Here is a 19,193-nt window from a genome sequence, read left to right as displayed (position 1 = left end):
TTTCAAGACTCATCTAATGTCTGAAGAGCGTACAGTATGAATGTAACGTTTCATTCAGCACACTCATTTAAAATAATCTGCACACTTATGTGATGTACAGTACAGACCAATATTGACTTTGGTTAGTTTCTGCATTCTTTTAAACTTTGTTACGTGACTTTTAGAGAAATGAAATACAAGCGTGTACTTTCAAATCATATCAGCTGGACAAACACAAAATATCTCAAAGACGACCGTAAACCATATTTACTACTTCTTAAAACGATTTGTCATTTTGATTTTTAAGACAAATGACAGTTCAAACAAGAAACACTGTCATGTGAAATCATTATGTGCAGTATTAAAAAAACACAAAATATTCAGTCCATATTAAATGAAACATATTGCAACGATAAATATTTCAGTATCAGACATGCACGCTATTTGTAAATTGTATTTTTAATAAATATGGCTTTTAAATACAATTTAAGACCTGAACCAATTACTGTATTTTCCTACACTTTAAAAATGATTGTGTGCTTAAGTAGATTTAACGAAGTAAAATGAGTAAACTATATAAGACATCGAATTCTTGTTTTTTTAAACCAAATTTGAGTTATAATAATATAAAAATGTAAGTAATTGGAGTAATTGTAATGAACACATTATTGACTAAATTTAACTAAATTTTATCATGTATAATCCATTTAAATTTGCAAGAAGGAAATTAACTTCACATTTTATAAAACTACATCAATGATTTTGGTAAACAAAAGGAAGACTTAAAAGTACTTAAAAATGTTATGTATATTATTAAGTACCAACATTTTTTTTTAAGTAAGTATTACATTTTTTTTTACTGTGTATTCTATTTAAGTTGGTTAAGTGGATTTACTTATTTTATGTGTGAAATTTTTTATGAAAAATATCAGTGTAAAAACATGCAAAATAAAAATTAAGTAAATTCTACATAATTTTACAGTGCACTGGACTTTGTGGATACCCCTTGGATTAGATATTAATGACTGTCAATATAAATTTTAAGTTTGTAGTGATATATATGTACGGAGTTAAAAAAATCTAAATCGCGCGCACATGAAACTTTCGACTTTCATTTGCATGTAATAGTTAAGACTTTCAACTAAGCGATACTTTCACGTGTGCACACAGACTAAACTTGATAGTTTCAAGTGCGCACGCAAAACTAAACTATTTAATTTTTCTCCATGTCCCCTTAGGGGCTCCATAAGCAAAAATTAAATAAAGTTTAGTTTCACGTACGCAAAAATAAACTTTTCAAAAAAATTATGCACGTGAAAGTTTCGCGTGAGCACATAAAACTAAACTTTCAATTTTTTTACTCCAATGTCACCTTAGTGGCTCGGTATTATACAGTATGTGATGTGTGTGTGTGTATAATTTTATCTTTTTAAGTTTCCGCAGGTATGCAAGAGTGTGTTTCATTGTTATCACTATTCTCAGAAAGAGGTACAAAATCTGTCGCTGTGCCAGTACCCTTTAAAAAAGTAAACCATACCTAAAGAGTGCATATTATTACTTCAAAGGTACCTTTTGGTACCCTGAAAATACATATCTGTACCTAAATGGTTGGGGTTATAATGTTTAAAGGGTACAGCTTTTGTACCTTTCATTCTGACAGTATACCATAACAGTGGAAGGTGGTCATTGCACATCTTTATTCCAGTTCTTTTGTAAAATTATTGTAACTTTTGGCTGTCAGCCCAAATAGTAAGACGCTGCAAATAGCAGATTTTTCCATCATTGCATTGTGCAGTGTACAGTGTTTTTTGATGGATGCATTGACAAATATAGTGTGAGCACACATACAGTACAGTACTTGTACCGCATACTGCAGGCTTTCTGTGTGCCACAAAAACAATTACTTCAGTAAAATATGCACACTGCATGTCATATGTGCTCATCTAAGTGGTTTAACAGGATGTACAGTTGTTTCATTCGATACAGATATCATAAACACTGTTTAAATGCATTTCATTGTAATTTATTCAAGTAAATCAAAATTACATTTTGAAAGCAGAATCGTTGGACATTTCTTTAAAGATGAACACTGTAGGAAACTGTTGCAAGAAATATTTTAATAAAATGTCGACAAATCTACTGTTGTGGCTTAAATACTTCTGAACAAATCACCAAAGGTTTGGCTTAGAAAAAGAGTCTGTAGAAAATGACATTTCAAGAGACCCTTGCTTTCAAACAGACGTGTAATACTGGAAGAAAAACTCATTACCACAGTATATGTGTCTTTGTTTAGGAAGAGATAAACAAGGTTTCACATATAACAACACTTCAGAGCAAGAAAATAGCATAAGAAAAACAGGTGATAAATCACTCCAGCATTTGGTCCACAGCTACAGAAATCAACACCCAACTGAAGAGATGAAGCTGAACTGTCATGGAGCAGACGGACAGATTACAGAGGTAGAGATCTCTGATTCAAAACAAGACATTCATCATAATGGATACTAATATTGGTGTTTGAGTGAATTTTAAATGTTGTCTAGGTCAAAAATGCTCGATTTTGGTCAAAGAAAATAAAGTCTTTTTTTAGGACCAGTAAAATTTTTGTGACAATAAAACACCTCCTGGATCAAATGTAATTTGCACATTTACTTTATTGCGTAGCACAAAACTATCACATAAAAAAAGGCTTTGATTTCTTTATGCAAAATATGATTTATTATTATTTCTTGCTTTCGAGGTTAAATATGACCCAAACAGATGTACGAAATTCACACGTGTAGATGCTTCCTGTTTGCATGTGCATAATAGATTTATGAGGCTGGATATAAATTGAAAAACATTCATTGTTAAATTTTTTGCATGCAATAGTTAAGGCTTGTGGTCTCGGGAAGAGTATCTATAAATGACTCCGGTCAATGCTTCTGATTTGTATTCCAAACAAAAGGTAGAATATCAAAAGGTTTGCACGTGAAAATCATAATTCATTTCATTTCCAAAGCAAGAGATGATTACAGCTGTCACTGTCTGAGGCCTGATGCTGGTTTCCATGACGATCAGGCGGCAAGCCGTTGGGCGGCCAGTTCCTCCGCGTCATCGCGGTTTTCGTTAATCTCCACCAGCGTCCGCACAAAGCGCGTCCATTCGTCAATGCGTGGCACTGCGATTTGCTGTGGGAGAACAGAAATGTTAAAATGTTTTGTAAAGACAATGTTTTGAGGTGTAAAACCTGTGTTGGCAGCGCTGTGGACTATCTGAGCCTGTCGGTGTGAACTGACCCCTATCTAACAATCCTCCATCTCATCTGCTTTCATCCCATCACATGAGTGACACAGGACCTCTGTGGCCCCTGAAGGGCCATGCTGTTAGGGCCTCTCTCTGATAGACATGTAATTGTAGTGCATGTCATCTTTAGAAGCTCAGCGCAAGCTTTTTACACCACCGTCTCGGTGACAGAATAGAAGAGAGAGAGAGAGGGCTGAACATGTCTGTGTGTAGTCAGTGATGTGTCTTAAGTAAACTCTCCTCTCTCACCTCTCCAACATCATAAATGTGGATCTGTCCCTCGGAGTCTCCAACCGCAATCTCTCTGCCTGACTGAGACCACCGCAGTCTGTTCAGAGCCGGACTTCCCTCTACAGCCACGCTGGCAGTGGGCACCTACATACACACCAAACAAGAAATCAAGCGAGTCATGAGTATTACATTACATTATTAAATAAAGTTTTTCTTTTGAAAATATAAACAGTCAAACTCAATAAATCTTTTTTACAAAACAACTTTAAACAATTTCTGTGTCATACAATATCAAAATAAAATCAGGATTCACATTGTAAACAAAGTGATAAATTAAATGCTGTATGTAGAGTGCTGTATGTCAAGTATGGTGTTCTTATAGCTCCATTGGTATTGCACTAGCAACGCAAAGATCATGGGTTTAATCCCAGGAACAGAAAGACTCCTTAAAAATGTATTGTTTGAATGTAAATCGCTTTGGATAAAAGCATTTGGCAAAGGCATAAATGTAAATGTAATGTGCCTCTAGTGGAAACAAATGGGATTGCATAAATAACTACTCTCCCAAATACTTTTCGTTTAAAGGTACATTGTGTAACTTTTAAGGGGATCTCTTGACAGAAATGCATTATAATATACTTAACTATATTATCAGTGGTGTATAAAGACCTTGCATAATGAACTCTATTGTTTTTATTACCTTACAAAGAGCTGTTTTATCTATATACACTGCTGGTCCTCTGACATGGAAGTAGCCGTCATGTTTCTACATAAGCCCTAAATGAACAAACGTGACATTTTTTGTCACTATGTTGTCTCAGACGATGACTTGTTTGTTCTGTGGCGGCTACGGTAGCTTCTGTTTGCGTTTCGAAAACTCTAATTTGACACTCCAATTTGTTAGGTTAATAAACCAAACCAGTATGAATTGCATAGTTATAGTTGTCTCTGCACATTAAGGGCGCGCTCACATCATACTTAACTGGACCGACCCGTAGACAAGTACGATTGTCCCCCTTACCTGGTCGTCTGCCATCCCACTACACTTTCTGATCCGTACCAGAGCACGCTTACGTCAATAAAAGATGCGATTGTTTTGAATAAAACTGGAAGATTTGCCCGATGGGTTTCATCATAATTATGAGTTTATGGCTTAATAGGTATGTTTGAAATCATGATCTCTGTGCAGATCATTTGGCGTATGACATTAAATGCGCTCCAATCACTCTCGAATTGCTTTAGGCACAAATCCATTTCACATTTTCCCCTACCCCTCCATTTAACACGGTCATGTAAATGGCTAGGGATGTCTCAATTCTCTTTTAGTTGGAGGGGTAGGGGAAAGGGCCAAATAGCCCTTCAAACAAAGATTTTTCAAGACCTAACTTCAAACGGGGTAAAAAAAAATGTCAACATGGGTGCTCATGCGGTATAATTTTAAGTATTTTATAAGTATTTTTTCACATTAATAAACCTTTTAATGACAAATAATCTTTTTTTTTGTTACAATTAATCTTGTGTTCATATTAAGAGAAGTGTTTGCAAAAAAAGTAAAAGTTTGCTAACATATCCCACATTACTGATTGCACAAATGTACAGCAACATAGACAAATGTAAACTTTGGAGTGCGATACTGTCCAGGTTCCCCCTAACTGAATGTATCCCAGTTTCCCAGGTCTGATTGCATCCTGGTTTCCCAAAATTGAATGCATCCCGGTTCCCCAGGTCTGATCATGTCCCAGTTCCCCCTAACTGAATGGGTCCCAGTTCCCCAGGTCTGATCGCGTCCCGGTTCCCCAGCTCTGATTATGTCCAGGTTCCCCCTGACTCAATGCGTCCCAGTTCCCCAGGTCTAATCATGTTCCGGTTCCCCTTGACTGATCTACTTTGTCACACACATCTATGTTAATGGTGTCGTTTGGGATGCAGTGACACGCGACAATATGTACATTTCAGAGGGTTTTACAGTGACAGTTGTAGTTTCCCATTCCTGCACGCGTGCCACGCCCACAAATCAAGCAAACCGTACCAGAGACCACCTCTGCAAAGCGTACCCGAGTACGCTTAAGCCTACCAAACCCTGGTAAAGTATGGAGCGATCAGACTAGCCGAACACATGTGGTACGGTTCACATTTTGTGAGTACACCCTAAAAAAATCACATTATCTTAATAAAAACAAAGATTGGCTGTAAATTGTCAAACAGTTAAAACAGTGATGGTGCCCATAAAATCATTTCGGAGGTTCCCTTTAATATGCAAGTATGTCTTTTAGTCACTGCTCATTTTGACCACACGTTGTTTTAGTGTGTGTGCGCGCGTGCATGTGTTTATGTGTGTGTGTGTGTGTGTGTGTGTGTGTGTTTTACCTCTGTGTCATTGTTAAGATTCCACAGGTCGACTCGTCCAAGTCCATCCACACAAGCAAAGAGAGCGGGGTGGACCGGAGACCACATGACATCATAAACATAATCCGAATTATCCTCAAATGAATACAGTGGCTTGTTATTCTGCAGAAAGGGAGAGAGAGAGAGAGAGAGAGAGAGAGTGAGAAAGAGGGGGAGAGGATGAGCGAAATCATGTATTTCCTCAGAGTTAATCAATAATCGTGTTATGCAGTCAGTGTATATGAATGCCGTGATACCTTGTTGCTCCAGAGTTTAACGGTCCAATCAAATGAGGCCGAGAGGAAGAGATGAGAGAAATCTACTGGCCCCGCTGCCGTGTGACAGTGAATCCCTGTGACCGGGCCATGATGGCCCTCAAACATCTCACTGATACCTGCTCGACTACACACACACACACGATTAGCATCCCAGCATGTTTCCAGCAGTCAATGAACACTTATGTGTATGTGTGAGCTCATTACTGTGAGAGGTGAAGTGTGTGTGTGGAGGATGAGATGATCACAGCATCACAAATGAAGAGGAAACACTTACTATCAGTTCATACAACACACACAAACACATACTAGGTTTAAAAAATAAACACAATATAGACTTCACCTGAAAGACTTCACTTCAAACTAACACACTCAGTTTCAATACAGGACAGACTTGAGATAGATGTGTAGATGTGAATGTGATGGTGTGTACTGTTGTGTACCTGGGTGTCCAATCACCCAAGATGAATGTTATAACAGAGCATAAAAGGGGGCTAAACTAAATGAGCCATTTACAAAGCGTGCGTGAAAGAAATGATTTGTGTAAGAGGATTACGTGCACAGATCCACACATTGAGCGCTAAATGTGTTACCTGCCGTGACGACAGGCTGTGTAGACTGATCCATCTTCACTGCCCACCACAAAGTTATTAACATCACCCAGAGGAAAGGACATCGAGGTTACCGCCACAGATTTTGACTGCTTAAACACCAGCTCCATACTGTCCTATAAACACACACACACAGAAAGAGACAAGAGTTAACACCACAGCCAGTAGCCTCTCTCACGGATTATACATTTAAATTCAGCCAGTGCTGTGAAAATCATTAACATCTGCCAATGTGGTTTAGGAAATGTTTTTGGAAAGCCAATGGTGACGTCATTGGAATAATGAGTACAAATACAGAACCCTGGGAATGTGGGTAAGAAAAGGAGGATGTGGTTCTCAGTGGGCCTATAGTCGGCTTCAAAACTACTTTAAATCTCATCTCTTCATTCTTACCTTAATAAAAATACACCTAATGTGACCCTGGACCACAAAACCACTCATAAGGGTCAATTTTTGGTAATTGAGATTATCTGAAAAGTAAATAAATAAGCTTTCCATTGACGTATTGTGGGTTAGGATAGGATCATATTTATTATATTTAACTTTTTGAAAATCTGCAATCTGAGGGTGCAAAAAAGTCATAATATTGAGAAAGTCGGAGTTAGATGAGAAGTTGTGGTTTAAAAGTGCATTTTTTTATTTTTCTTGTCAAAAATGACAATCATTTCGCTAGATAAAACCCTTATGCCTCGTTTGGGATCGTTTAGAGTCCTTTGAAGCTCCGTTGAAAAAAACTTTTAAGTGTTGGGGGGTCCATTAAAATGAGAAAAATTCCTCAAAAAACATAATTTCTTCTCGACTGAACAAAGAAAGACATCAACATTTTGGATGACATGGTGGTGAGTAAATTGTCTAGATTTTTTTTAAAGAAAATTGACTAATTCTTTAAGTAAATCTCAGTCATTTTACACTAGTGAACCTTATAGTTAATTTTTTAATATAAAATAATGAACCTCAGTCCAGACCTGATACGACCATGATTGTTTGTAGTTATACTTTGAAAGTTGTGCGGATGTGTGCGCCACAGACGCGATAAAAGTATGTCGAGCACTCTATGGGTACCTGCGGCTGGGACAGCATGTCCAGACTCCATGAGCACATCTTTCCATCAGTAGAGATGCTGATGAGATTATGAGCGTTTTGTGTGCCCACCACATTAACACAGTACACGGGGTGCTATAAGGCAAAAAAAGAAAAAGTGAAAAGATGTATTTTGTTTAAAGACAGAATAGTAAAATGAAGCATGTTGGAGTGCATTGTAGTGTTTGGTATGATGTGTACCGTATGTGCAGCAGCAGACAGAGGTGTCCTCTGGACCGGTGTGCGCCTGTTACTTCTGTTGTCCCACAGGACGATCTGTCCCGAGTAAGTCCCACCAACCACCAGGTTAGGATGAAACTTTGCAAACGCTGCAGACATGACTGCAGACTAGAGAAGAGATTTAAATCAGAGGAAGACTTTCTCATGAATAGTTATATTAAATAATTGTATGATCATTCAGTTTCATGTGAGAATAGATTTGAATGCAGAAGAAGCTTTAATGTAGACATACTCTAACATTCATACGTTTTCATACGGCTCAAACCGGTTTTTAAGTCCAGAGAAGCTTAGTAATCTGCGGTTATTTCAATTACCACTCCTTACACATACACACACCTCAGAGGAAGTACAATGGAAAATAAACTGGGTTCACACCTCTTCTGCGTGTAGATGCATAGAGTTTGTATTTACATCCGTGTGTGTGTGTGTGTGTGTGTGTGTGTGTGTGTGTGTGTGTGTGTGTGTGTGTGTGTGTGTGTGTGTCCGTCCGTATCTGTAGGCAGAACATGTGGTTCTACTCAGACGGTCCACAGCACATCACCTCAGGCCAAACACACATGAGACTCAACAGATCACTCATCAGATAAAACATGATGGTGATAAAACCTAATAAATAACTTCTGAATGTGTTGAGCTTCAGAAAACCAGTACAACACCAACAAATGACACTCTTAATAAACCTTTGTGCTCTAAAGTCAAATTATGGATTCATGCCAAAGCTTTTGTATGAACAAAAAGTGTTTGTGTGTGTGTTGGTATATGTGCTTGGAAGATGAAAAGTGTATAACGACCAATGTTGGGTGAGTTACACCAAAAAAGTAATTAATTACTAGTTACTAATTACATCTTCAATCCTGTAATTAGATTACTGTACAAATTACTCTTTTCAATAAGTTTAATTAATAACTTTCTAAATCCTATTTAGTAAATGATACATAAATAGGTTTGAAACAGCTGGAATAAATCATATAAAAGTACATACATTTTTATGGTCACACTTTTTAAGGTCCAATTCTCACTATTAACTAACTGTTAACTACTTTTTCCTCATTATACTCCTAATTACTGCTTATTAATACTTAGTAAAGTAATTGTTAAGGTTAAGTATTGGTAGGATTAAGAATGTAGAATATGGTTTTGCAGAATCAGGCATTAATATGAAAAACAGCCAATATTAATCGTAATATTATGCTAATAACCAGTTCATAGTGAGAATTGTAAACTACACTAAAGTGTTACCATTATTCTTACACTGTAAAAAAATTATGTGTTAATTTTCGATTTTTCGATTAATCGGGTTTTTTTTTAAATGTGGTCGATTAAAAATCGATTCTCAAAGAGCAGAATCAATTTTTTTCCTATTTATTTCCGCAAACATTGAACGGAGAAATGGAAGCATTTTAGATTTTGCAAGCAAGACGTCTTGTGGCTTTTCATTTAATTACCCACTTGTAAACTGCTGTTTACTGTTCTTTTTTATTAATATAGTACGTGTATTAAATCTATATTCATTGAGTTGAATCGAGAATCGAGTATAAAAACCTACCTGAGAACCAGAATCGAAAATTTAATCGAGAATCGGAATCGAAACGATTTGATAGCTTGTGAATCGAAATGGAATCGATCTGGAACATCTGAATCGATACCCAGCCCTACATTTAACGTGTTATTTCAAGTTAAAATAAATGAAAGAGACAACACAAGTTATGTTAAAAACACAAAATAAAGTTGAAAAAAGTTGTCTGCAAGTGTTCATTAATCACAAAATAGAGTAACGCGAGTAACAAACTCTTTTAAATTTCAGTAATTGTAACTGCGTTACTTCATTTAAAAAAAAATACTTTGTTGTATGCTCATTACCACTAAAAGTAGTGGAATTACAGTAACGGAATTACTTTGTAACCTGTTACTCCCATCACTGTTTTTAACACAACTTGTGTTGACCCTTTCATTTATTTTAACATGAAATAACTCCTTAAATGGCATGACACACACAATGTGTAAAAAAAAAACACATCATTTTTTACAGTGTATTAACTCTCCAAAGTATTTAAAGTGAGAATGATACATAAAAACATGCATTTAAAGCTTAGACTAACTTTTGATGTTTAATCCATTATTGTATTATATATAAATCATCTACAGTCCATACACAGTATTTAGTTCAATCAGAAGTAACTGTAATTAAATTACTGGAAAAATAAGAGGAATCCCTTACTTTACTTTTTAAGGGAAAAGTAATACTGTAAATTACAGTAACAGTAATTACTTAGTTACTAGTTACACCCAACACTGATACTGACATGTTTATAATTCATTATACCACGGGTCTGTTGAATGCTGTATTCTGATTGGCTAAAAAATGTTTCGAGGGTATGCATTAATTTCTGATAACCGCACACCTAACTTCTCAAATGTCTTAAAAATAGGCACCAGAGCAATGTTTGTGGTAACCGTGGTATAAGAGGAATAATTGACTCCGGCCCTTTGAATTATTTGAAAATAATGCACACTCGTTGTGCTGCATTGCACCTTGGGTGTGCATTATTTTCTTATAATTCAATGGCCCGTCATCAATTATTCCTTCCATAAACAATGTTTCCCTGTAAACTGAACGTCTTTATAAACATACTAAATGGTAGTTTTTCATAGATTAAAGACTGCCGACAGGTTTTAGTGATGGTTGGGGTTAGGGACTGGGTTAGGGAAATAAAAGATACAGTTTATACAGATTTAAATGCATTGCGTCTATGGAATTGTCCCCGTGAACATATGCCAACGTGTGTGTGTTTGTACCTGACAGTGGAAGACATACTCCGGTGTGGTCTTCTTGTATTTCATATTCCAGACCAAAGCCACCCCATCGGGCTCATGTGGGGCGTCTTCATTGTTGTTATAAGAGGCAACCAGCAACTCTGGATACTGGACATACATTTACATAACATCAGTCCCAGCATACAATCACCACTGCAGCTACATCAGGCCATAAATCACCCATTAGGCGTGGGCCAGTATGAGATTTTGGTGGTATGATAACCTTAAGCAAGTTGCGATAGTGCAACAAACAACAAAATAAGGCCTTTAAATTATAATATTTGTTAAAAAATAATATAACAATATTAAAAGTAAACATCAAATTGATTACATGACTTAGGGGCGGTTTCCCGGACAGGGATTAGACTAATCCTAGACTAAAATAAATGTAAGAGCTGTCCAAACTGAAAGCAACTTGCACTGAAATATCTTAATATACATCAGTGCCCTTTATTTTACCTCAAAATGAACACAAGTAATGTTTTTAGTAAGGCATGTTTGTTAAAACTAGTTACATTTCCTAATTAAACTAAAGCCTAGTCCTGCCCTGTCCGGGAAACCACCCCATAATGATTTAATTAATTTTGTGTAACCACAGCTTAAACGGTATCACAAAACATGAAACATTGCCTCTTTAAAACCTCTGTATATCTTGAAACCTATAACCAGCCAATTAAGACAAAACATCACAAAACAGTGTTGATAGCTACTTCTTTTCAAACAAGGATGACAAAAGGAGCAATGTTAGGCTTCAGTTTCCATTCAATTTCATTGTATGAGGAAAACAGAGACGCTTTAATATTCTTTAGCATTTCTCCTTTGTGTTCCTTGAAAGAAAGTCATATGGGTTTGTAGCAACAAATAAAAATGTTCAATTTTGAGTGACATCTGACTAGTTAAATAAGTGACGTATACATTTACTCATGTAATTTGTAGGTTGGCGAGCTCCAGTTTAAACCGCTTACAGCACTGCACGCTTGAGTAATTGCATGATGCCAGGAGACGTCCTCATTAAATCTCCTCTGATACATTAGAAACCACACAAAGAAACAAATAACACACACACGCACATGTGTTTGTGCTGCGGCCACACGTGACGTGGGATTAAACTCTGGATCTATTACACTAGAGTAGACACAACGACTCCAAAACATCATACAGGGGCTTCTGTTCAGAGCGGACAGATGAAATTATCTTCAAAATCCAGCTCAAAACACAAAGTCAATGTGATGTTCAATTTTTACATTTACATTTGTGAGTTTAAGATCTAAAATCAATGCATTCTGCAACGATGGAAACATCTTTTTTTTGAAAACAAGATATTCAAGTGAGGTTTTATTTAACATTTTATATTTCATTATATCAGCTTTTGATGTATGCATTTAATTTAATATTATTATGGGATATTTGTGACCCTGGGAGCACAAAACCAATCTTAAGTCTCATGGTTATATTTGTAGCAATAGCCAACAATACACTGTATGGGTCAAAATGATCAATTCTTTTATGCCAAAAATCATGAGGATATTAAGTAAAGATCATGTTCAATGAAGATATTTTGTACATTTCCTACCGTAAATATATCAAAATAACTTAATTAGTTTATCATTAGTAATATGTGTTACTTCGTTTGGACAACTTTAAAGGTGATTTTCTAAATATTAAGATTTTTTTAACCTTCAGATTCCATATTTTCAAATATTGTCCTATCCTTAAACCATACATCATTATTTATTCAGCTTTTAGATGATAAACAAATCTCAATTTCCAAAATCCCTTATGACTGCTTTTGTGATCTGAGGTCATACTCTCTATATATGGTGTCGACTTTCCATATGCGAGGTCACGTACCTGTGGTGACCAATCCAGACAGGTGACGACTCTTTGTTTAGACCAGCGCTCATCAATAAACTGCCTGTTTAAAGACAATTTGGCTCCAGCCTGCATCTCTCTGAGCGCACACAAACAAACATCTCATGTTAAACAGTGGATAAAATCCAGTTTCCAATCATCTCCATATGAGAGTGTTTGTGATCGTCTATGTGTCTATGAGCTGAACGTTACCCCTCCTTCTCCTCCATGTCACGGCCGCTGTAATCGAAGAAAACGTCCACATGTTCGGAGAGAGCACGCTCGATGATACGCGTGCTATGATCGAAAAACTCCATAAACTCCTCTGTGTGCAGGATCTGTAACTTCTCCTCCTCTGTCAGCTCATGAGGCCCGGCTGAAAAAAACAGGGATTATATTATATTATATTATATACATCTATGCTATGACATTGTTGAATTCATCATTATAACATGCTGAGCAATAATTAAATGTATTTCTATACTATATGCGTACATTTAATATGATTAAATGTATTTCTATAACTATATGCAAAGTTGTTCTTGGTGCGTTGACCGGATTACAATTCAGTATCAAGTACTTCTGAAAAGAAATGTGTTTTACAGACCAAAAAAAAAAGCATTTAACACATTAACAGCTAACAGGTGGAATATTTAATATATGCAAATTAATTGAAAATAGACTCCTATGATTACTCTTATAACTTTTTAAACCTGGAAGTATTGCCCTATGGCAAGCGGCTGCATGTCCGTGTCTGTTTTAAAGATCGCTCTGAATCAGATCTCTATGAAAAGCCCGTCACAAAAATTGAATTATCTCAGCTTTTTGCTCAAAATGTGGTGTTTTTGCAGAAACCTACCCATATTCAAAAGCTGATTACAAAAGAACCACTAAAGGTAGGATGAAACGTTTTTTTTTGTTTGAAAGCAGAGGGTCTGTTCTTTCATTTGGTATATTGTATGTTTATATATTTAAAGAAGAACATTTTCTGGAAGGCATTAAACTTTGGTGAAAATCATGAAAAACGCTGGCGCTGGCTGGCAACTTTTTTTTTTAAACGCTGGCGGTGAAAGAGTTAAGTGTCGTTCGTTCAATTATGTCATTTTTAATGCAATGATGACACTGTTTGAGATTTCTTTGTTATGACAACTTGACATTAACCAATACATCATAACTTGTTATGACAACTTGACATTACCAAGACAACATAACTGACCACTTTTTACCAGTCATACAAATTGAAAATGTCATTAAGTGTTAATACTCTGTCAAATAGTTTCATAATATCACCATGAATATTTTTCTTGACTTTAACTACAGTGCTACAAATATAATTTGTCATTAAAATCTCATTAAGTGTTAATACTAGTTTTACTAGTACTAGTTTATAACAACATCCTGAATATTCTTCAGTTCATAATTCTTCAGTTTCCTCCATGTGTTTAACAAATAAAATCAATAATTCAATAATAATAATAAAAATTGATAAAATTATACTTTATTGCATTTGGAGACTGATTCACCTAAAATTAAATAAAAACAGTACAATAATCGGAAAAGCAATGCAGGTTGGGTCCATATTTCTGCAAAATTAATTACATTAAATTAAATTGATTAAATGTTTTGTTTGTAGTTGTCAGTTTTTTATCTATTGTGCACATACATACATTTAAATATAAACTTTTGATGTGTCTTTTACATTTTGTTAAGGTATTTAAAATTATTTAACAGTATATTAACCCTTAATGACATTTAAATTAAAGTTTAATGTAATGTTAACCCATAAAGCTAGTTTCTTAAGTTTGATAATTATTCTGTTATGTCACGTTTCTGACAGATTTATGATGTATTGGTTTATGTCAAGTTGTCATAAGAAAGATATTTCAAACAATGTCATCTTTGCATTAAAAATGACATAATTTAACAAATGACACTTAATGACATAAATGTGCATAAAATCTCCTTCGTGTTCATAGCACATGTCATGTCATGAGTATAAAGGTGTCATGTCAGTCTTATGAACACCCCTTCAAGTAAAGTGTTACCAAAAGATTTTTTGCACAATTTGTGTGTGTACACTGTGTGTAATTATATATATATATATATATATATATATAAACACAAAAACATTCATGTATGTATTTAAGATATATATTCATATATTTTATATTATATAAATATTTACACACCTATAAACACACTTATTTTGTATGTGCTTAATCGTGAAACATTTTTTGACAGCCATACTTTTTATCAAATATCGCAGTGTCAGACCTTTATAAAGCCTGCTGAAAACATCAAGTATTTGCCAAATCACACCTAACAGTGCTGAATGTAAAAGTTTTAAGCACCTTCTTCTTCCTGGTTTTCCACAGGCTTTTCTTTCTCTGCCTCGACGGCTGGTTGGGGGGTAGGAGACTCTTCCTCCTCCTCTTCCTCTGCAAGATCAAAAACAAACACATTTTTCAGAAACCTTTATGACTGACATGACAAAATTAACATATGAGCTCTCGGATTAACATATCAACACCTATTCAGCATTCAATGACTTGGCTGTATGCAAAGATGTTGGCCAATCATAACTTGGATCATTTACATAAAGAAGATAAAGTAACAAAAACAGCATGTTCAGTTCTAAATGTCAGAAATGTATGTACTGTTTCTTAAGCTACTACATTACATTGTATCTACTTAAACACAAAGTAACTTATGTGCATTTCACTGGTTTTCATTAACATCAAATGAACTGAATAAGTGATAAACCGTTACAAACTCAGCCATCAAGTTGGTGAACCGCTGAGAGAATGTGTCAAGCACCGCTGATCATCGTGCCTGTTTATTCTGCTAAAGTCCTGCAGGTTGTTACATTGTATCTACAGGGGTCTAACAACATCCCAGAGGTCCTACCCTTCAGCCCACCCAACACACTCCCACCGCAAATGAGACAGGGACTATTCAACAGAGCATCCCATACATGCAGGGCGAGCAGCTGCCATTGGTAGACAGCTGAAGGTTGGGTGTTTGTCAGGCAGATGGTTTGGCTGTGATTGTATGTGTGGTGGCACGGGGATGGCACAGGGCTTTCTGCTTGACTGCTCTTAGTCAAGACTCTCTAAGGATACACAAGACTGTGCAATTAGGGAGTCAGTAGGGGGTCCGGGGTTCGCAATTCACCCTCCAAACATGAGCAGCTAAATGAAGGCCTGACCAGCTGTAAACCACACACACAGAGAGAGAGAGAGAGAGAGAGAGCGCTCATCTCCTACAATACCTGACCACTGATGCCTGAACAAATCCAGGCACAGAAAACGTACTTTACTCCAAAATCCCCAAAAGTGAGCCGAGCCTAAACAGTTACCTGTCCTTCATAGCCATAGGGGAGGGGGGGGGGGGTCGCATTAAAACTGTTACATTGATTAAATGTTTACCTTGTGTGACCACAAAAACTCATTTTAACAGAGAAATCCCCTTTTTCATGCATTAATCAAAATGATAATGTCATCTGTCAGATTTTACATCGGAAACGTGCCGATTCCTCGCTCAGGATGGTGCGGGGTGGGGGGTTCGCTCTGATGAGTTTATAGAGTCGTTCTGATGACACGAGGCATCTCGCCGCACCGGGCCCGTACTCAGAAAGAAGAGAAGGTTAAAATCTTTCCTTTCAAGGGCCTCAATCAGGCTCGGAGGAAAACAGTAATCAGTGTCTTTCAGTCCAGGGCCCGAACGCAGCGCGGCCCTTTCTCTACCAGCCAGACCCGAGCAATCAACCTGCCAGGCATTAGCAGCAGAAAGACAATCTGAAAATAAGGGGTGTAATGCACCTGCCAGCGAAAATGCCCATTTGGAGAAAAGCAAGTGATCCTGGTGACCCCACAGAGGAGGGAGAAAGAGAGCGAGGGAGAAACATTTAACAGAATTCACCCTGATGGCAGATTCCCTTCCCATCGACACCTCATCTCAAAGCGGCAGCAATTATAGCTTTTGTATCCCTCAAGAAATAAAAGCTTTTTGCAGGGGGAGGGTGTAAGCAGAGAAAAAGAGCGAGAGAGAGAGAGGCCGGTAATCGGCAGGCTTTGTCAAAGGACAATGTATTAATGCAGACGCCCCATGGGGTCAGAGGTTGTTCGAGAACAACGCTAATGCTCTTTGATGTCCTCTGCAGGTGCGCCGAGTCCGCAGGGCGCCCGCAGGAAAAAAGGCGGAGCAGAAGCGAGATCTTCGAGCGCTGACTTCCACGTTTGGGCTTGTAAAAGAGCTCTGAGCAAATACAGCTCCAGGACTCCTGTACTGATGAATGAACGGCTGTTTGGGATGGGCTTTAGCACTGACAAGAAGAAACAAAGACACGTGTGAAGCTCTTCAGGGATGCATGATCCCCAGAGAAGTGGCATTTCCAAAAAATGTATCTATAAAAAAAGATTACAGGTGGAGCTAAGGATGGATAGGTTGCTAAATGAAATGTGTCAAGATTGGATTAGTACACATTAAAAACAGGTGAATGTCAGCTGATGTAAGCTTTATATGCTTGATAATGATTTTGTGATATATATTTTACATCTTGTCATTGCAAATCTGGTGAAAACTCCTCTAGTCTAGTAACATTTCAGAGACAATCACAAGCAGAAAAGAAAAAGTGTGCATCCAGGTATTTATTATCTCTATTATTAATGGTGTATTTGTGAGTCATTCACTAATAGCTCAGATGATGGACAATAGTTTTCATTGAGAGTCTGTGGAGGGCTGGGCCGAGGGTTCCTCTTTATAAGAGAGATGCTCTCCATACGAGAGGCTTCACATGATTAACACAGAATATTAACCCTCCTCCGAGCTGAAGGGCGATTAAAACAATCACCTTTAATTCAATTTCAACTCTCACAAGCCCCAGTGCCACAGCAGGTAGAGCTGTAATGACAGCGATTTTCACCCGCACATCCACAACCTGCACACCACAGCAAAATACTGGAGGTGAAAAAAACTCATCCCTGTTTTTCTGTGATGTTCTGCTGTGATTTGTTGGGTCCTCGTTTAAAGGTGCCAAAGAATGCATTGATACAATCTGTTAAATTAATCTCTGATATCTACATAGATGGTTTGTGGCTTTATTAAGTGCAACAATTATCTAGAGACGGTCAATTTACAACCCTAGGATATGCCCTCAGAAAAAAATGGTCTATGACAACCTTATTGGAAAGGGTCATGAATAATAATGTTGAGCTCTGCTTTGATTGGCTGTTTCACAGAGCAGCTCCTTCAGTAGCTCTGTGTGTATGTAAAAAGACCTTGGGCCCTATTTTAACGATCTGAAATGCAAGTGCGAAGCGCAAAGCTCAAGTGAGTTTGTGGGCGGGTCTTGGGCGCTGTTGCTATTTTCCCGGCAGGAGAAATAACTCTTGCGCCAGGTGCAAATTAATAAGGGGTTTGTAGGTGTGGTTTGGGCGTAACGTCAAATAAACCAATCAGAACGCTATCCAACATTTCCTTTAAACACACGGGCGCAAAGTTCCATGGCGGGTTGCTATTATTATGACGGATTTACCAGACGCCCACCAGGAGCGGTTTACAGCCAAGGAGACCCACGTTCTTGTAAGAGCAGGCAAAGACAGAGAAGTTGTTTTGTATGGGGATAGGAGAAACCCGCCCAAATCAGCGTCGGTTAAACAGGCGAGGGAGGAAATAGCCACAATTGTCTCATCAGCTGGCATTCCCAGGACGTTGCGCCGCAAGCGCTACAATGATGTCAGGAGACGGGGGAATCGCAAGCTTGCCAGCATAAATCGGGCACGCCGTGTAACGGGAGGTGGATCTGCCTCAGGACCTGACGCCAGCAGAGGACATCGCTGCGTCCACCCTCACCGCTGAAAGGGTTTGGGGACTTTGAAATCGGACCCAAAAACGCAAGCAAGGTCCAACCCCAAAGTACTCTTACAAATCAAGTTCATATACATTAAGGTTTCTTATGAAAACATTTTAATTATTATTTACATAAAATAAACGTAATACAGCCACACAACAAACTTATGAAAATATTTTAATCGTTATTTGCATTAGAATTTTTTTACGCAGCCACACAATAAATAAAAACTATCTCCCCAATGCTCACCACTATGATTCCCCTTATCTCGTGTATTAATATTTTTTATTGTAACAATTTATGATTGGCAAAAATAACTGTTGCACATCTGTGTAGATTAGATAAGCAAAGTGTGTGCGCGTTGTGCACGCTATACATTATGGTCAAGCATGCGCCCTTAAAATAGCATAATGAACAACGTGCCACTGACTTTAAACTAGTTTTTTTTGGTCAGTGGCGCAATTGTTTTTTGAAACAGCAAAATAGCATCAGGGATGGTTTGCGCCGGAACATGCCTCTTTTTTTGCGCTGAACCGCCCAGGGAGCTCATTCCCTAGTTTGCCGACGTGCGTCTGTGACGAGAAAAACCCG

The 19,193-nt window shown here is 37.4% G+C and overlaps 1 protein-coding gene across 2 annotated transcripts in view; it reads right to left on the bottom strand.

The window, feature by feature from the left end:
* Positions 1–1,986: 1,986 nt before the first annotated feature.
* Positions 1,987–19,193, bottom strand: part of dync1i2a (dynein, cytoplasmic 1, intermediate chain 2a) — a 32,261-nt gene continuing 15,054 nt past the window's right edge. For both annotated transcript variants that reach the window (XM_065293233.1, XM_065293234.1), the window contains 11 exons: positions 15,103–15,189; positions 12,965–13,127; positions 12,752–12,851; positions 10,883–11,008; positions 8,048–8,194; positions 7,829–7,942; positions 6,749–6,882; positions 6,138–6,282; positions 5,863–6,003; positions 3,514–3,639; positions 1,987–3,149 (listed from right to left, as the gene is read on the bottom strand). In XM_065293233.1, coding sequence (XP_065149305.1) covers positions 3,036–3,149; positions 3,514–3,639; positions 5,863–6,003; positions 6,138–6,282; positions 6,749–6,882; positions 7,829–7,942; positions 8,048–8,194; positions 10,883–11,008; positions 12,752–12,851; positions 12,965–13,127; positions 15,103–15,189 — 1,397 coding nt within the window. In that variant the 3' untranslated portion in view covers positions 1,987–3,035. The remainder of the gene's footprint in view (positions 3,150–3,513; positions 3,640–5,862; positions 6,004–6,137; positions 6,283–6,748; positions 6,883–7,828; positions 7,943–8,047; positions 8,195–10,882; positions 11,009–12,751; positions 12,852–12,964; positions 13,128–15,102; positions 15,190–19,193) is intronic.

This window comes from Paramisgurnus dabryanus, chromosome 15 (genome assembly GCF_030506205.2).
Source record: "Paramisgurnus dabryanus chromosome 15, PD_genome_1.1, whole genome shotgun sequence".
In the NCBI taxonomy this organism is placed as follows: Eukaryota; Metazoa; Chordata; class Actinopteri; order Cypriniformes; family Cobitidae; genus Paramisgurnus; species Paramisgurnus dabryanus.
Note: the sequence above shows the minus strand (reverse complement) of the source record. Positions and strands in the feature narration are given on the sequence as shown.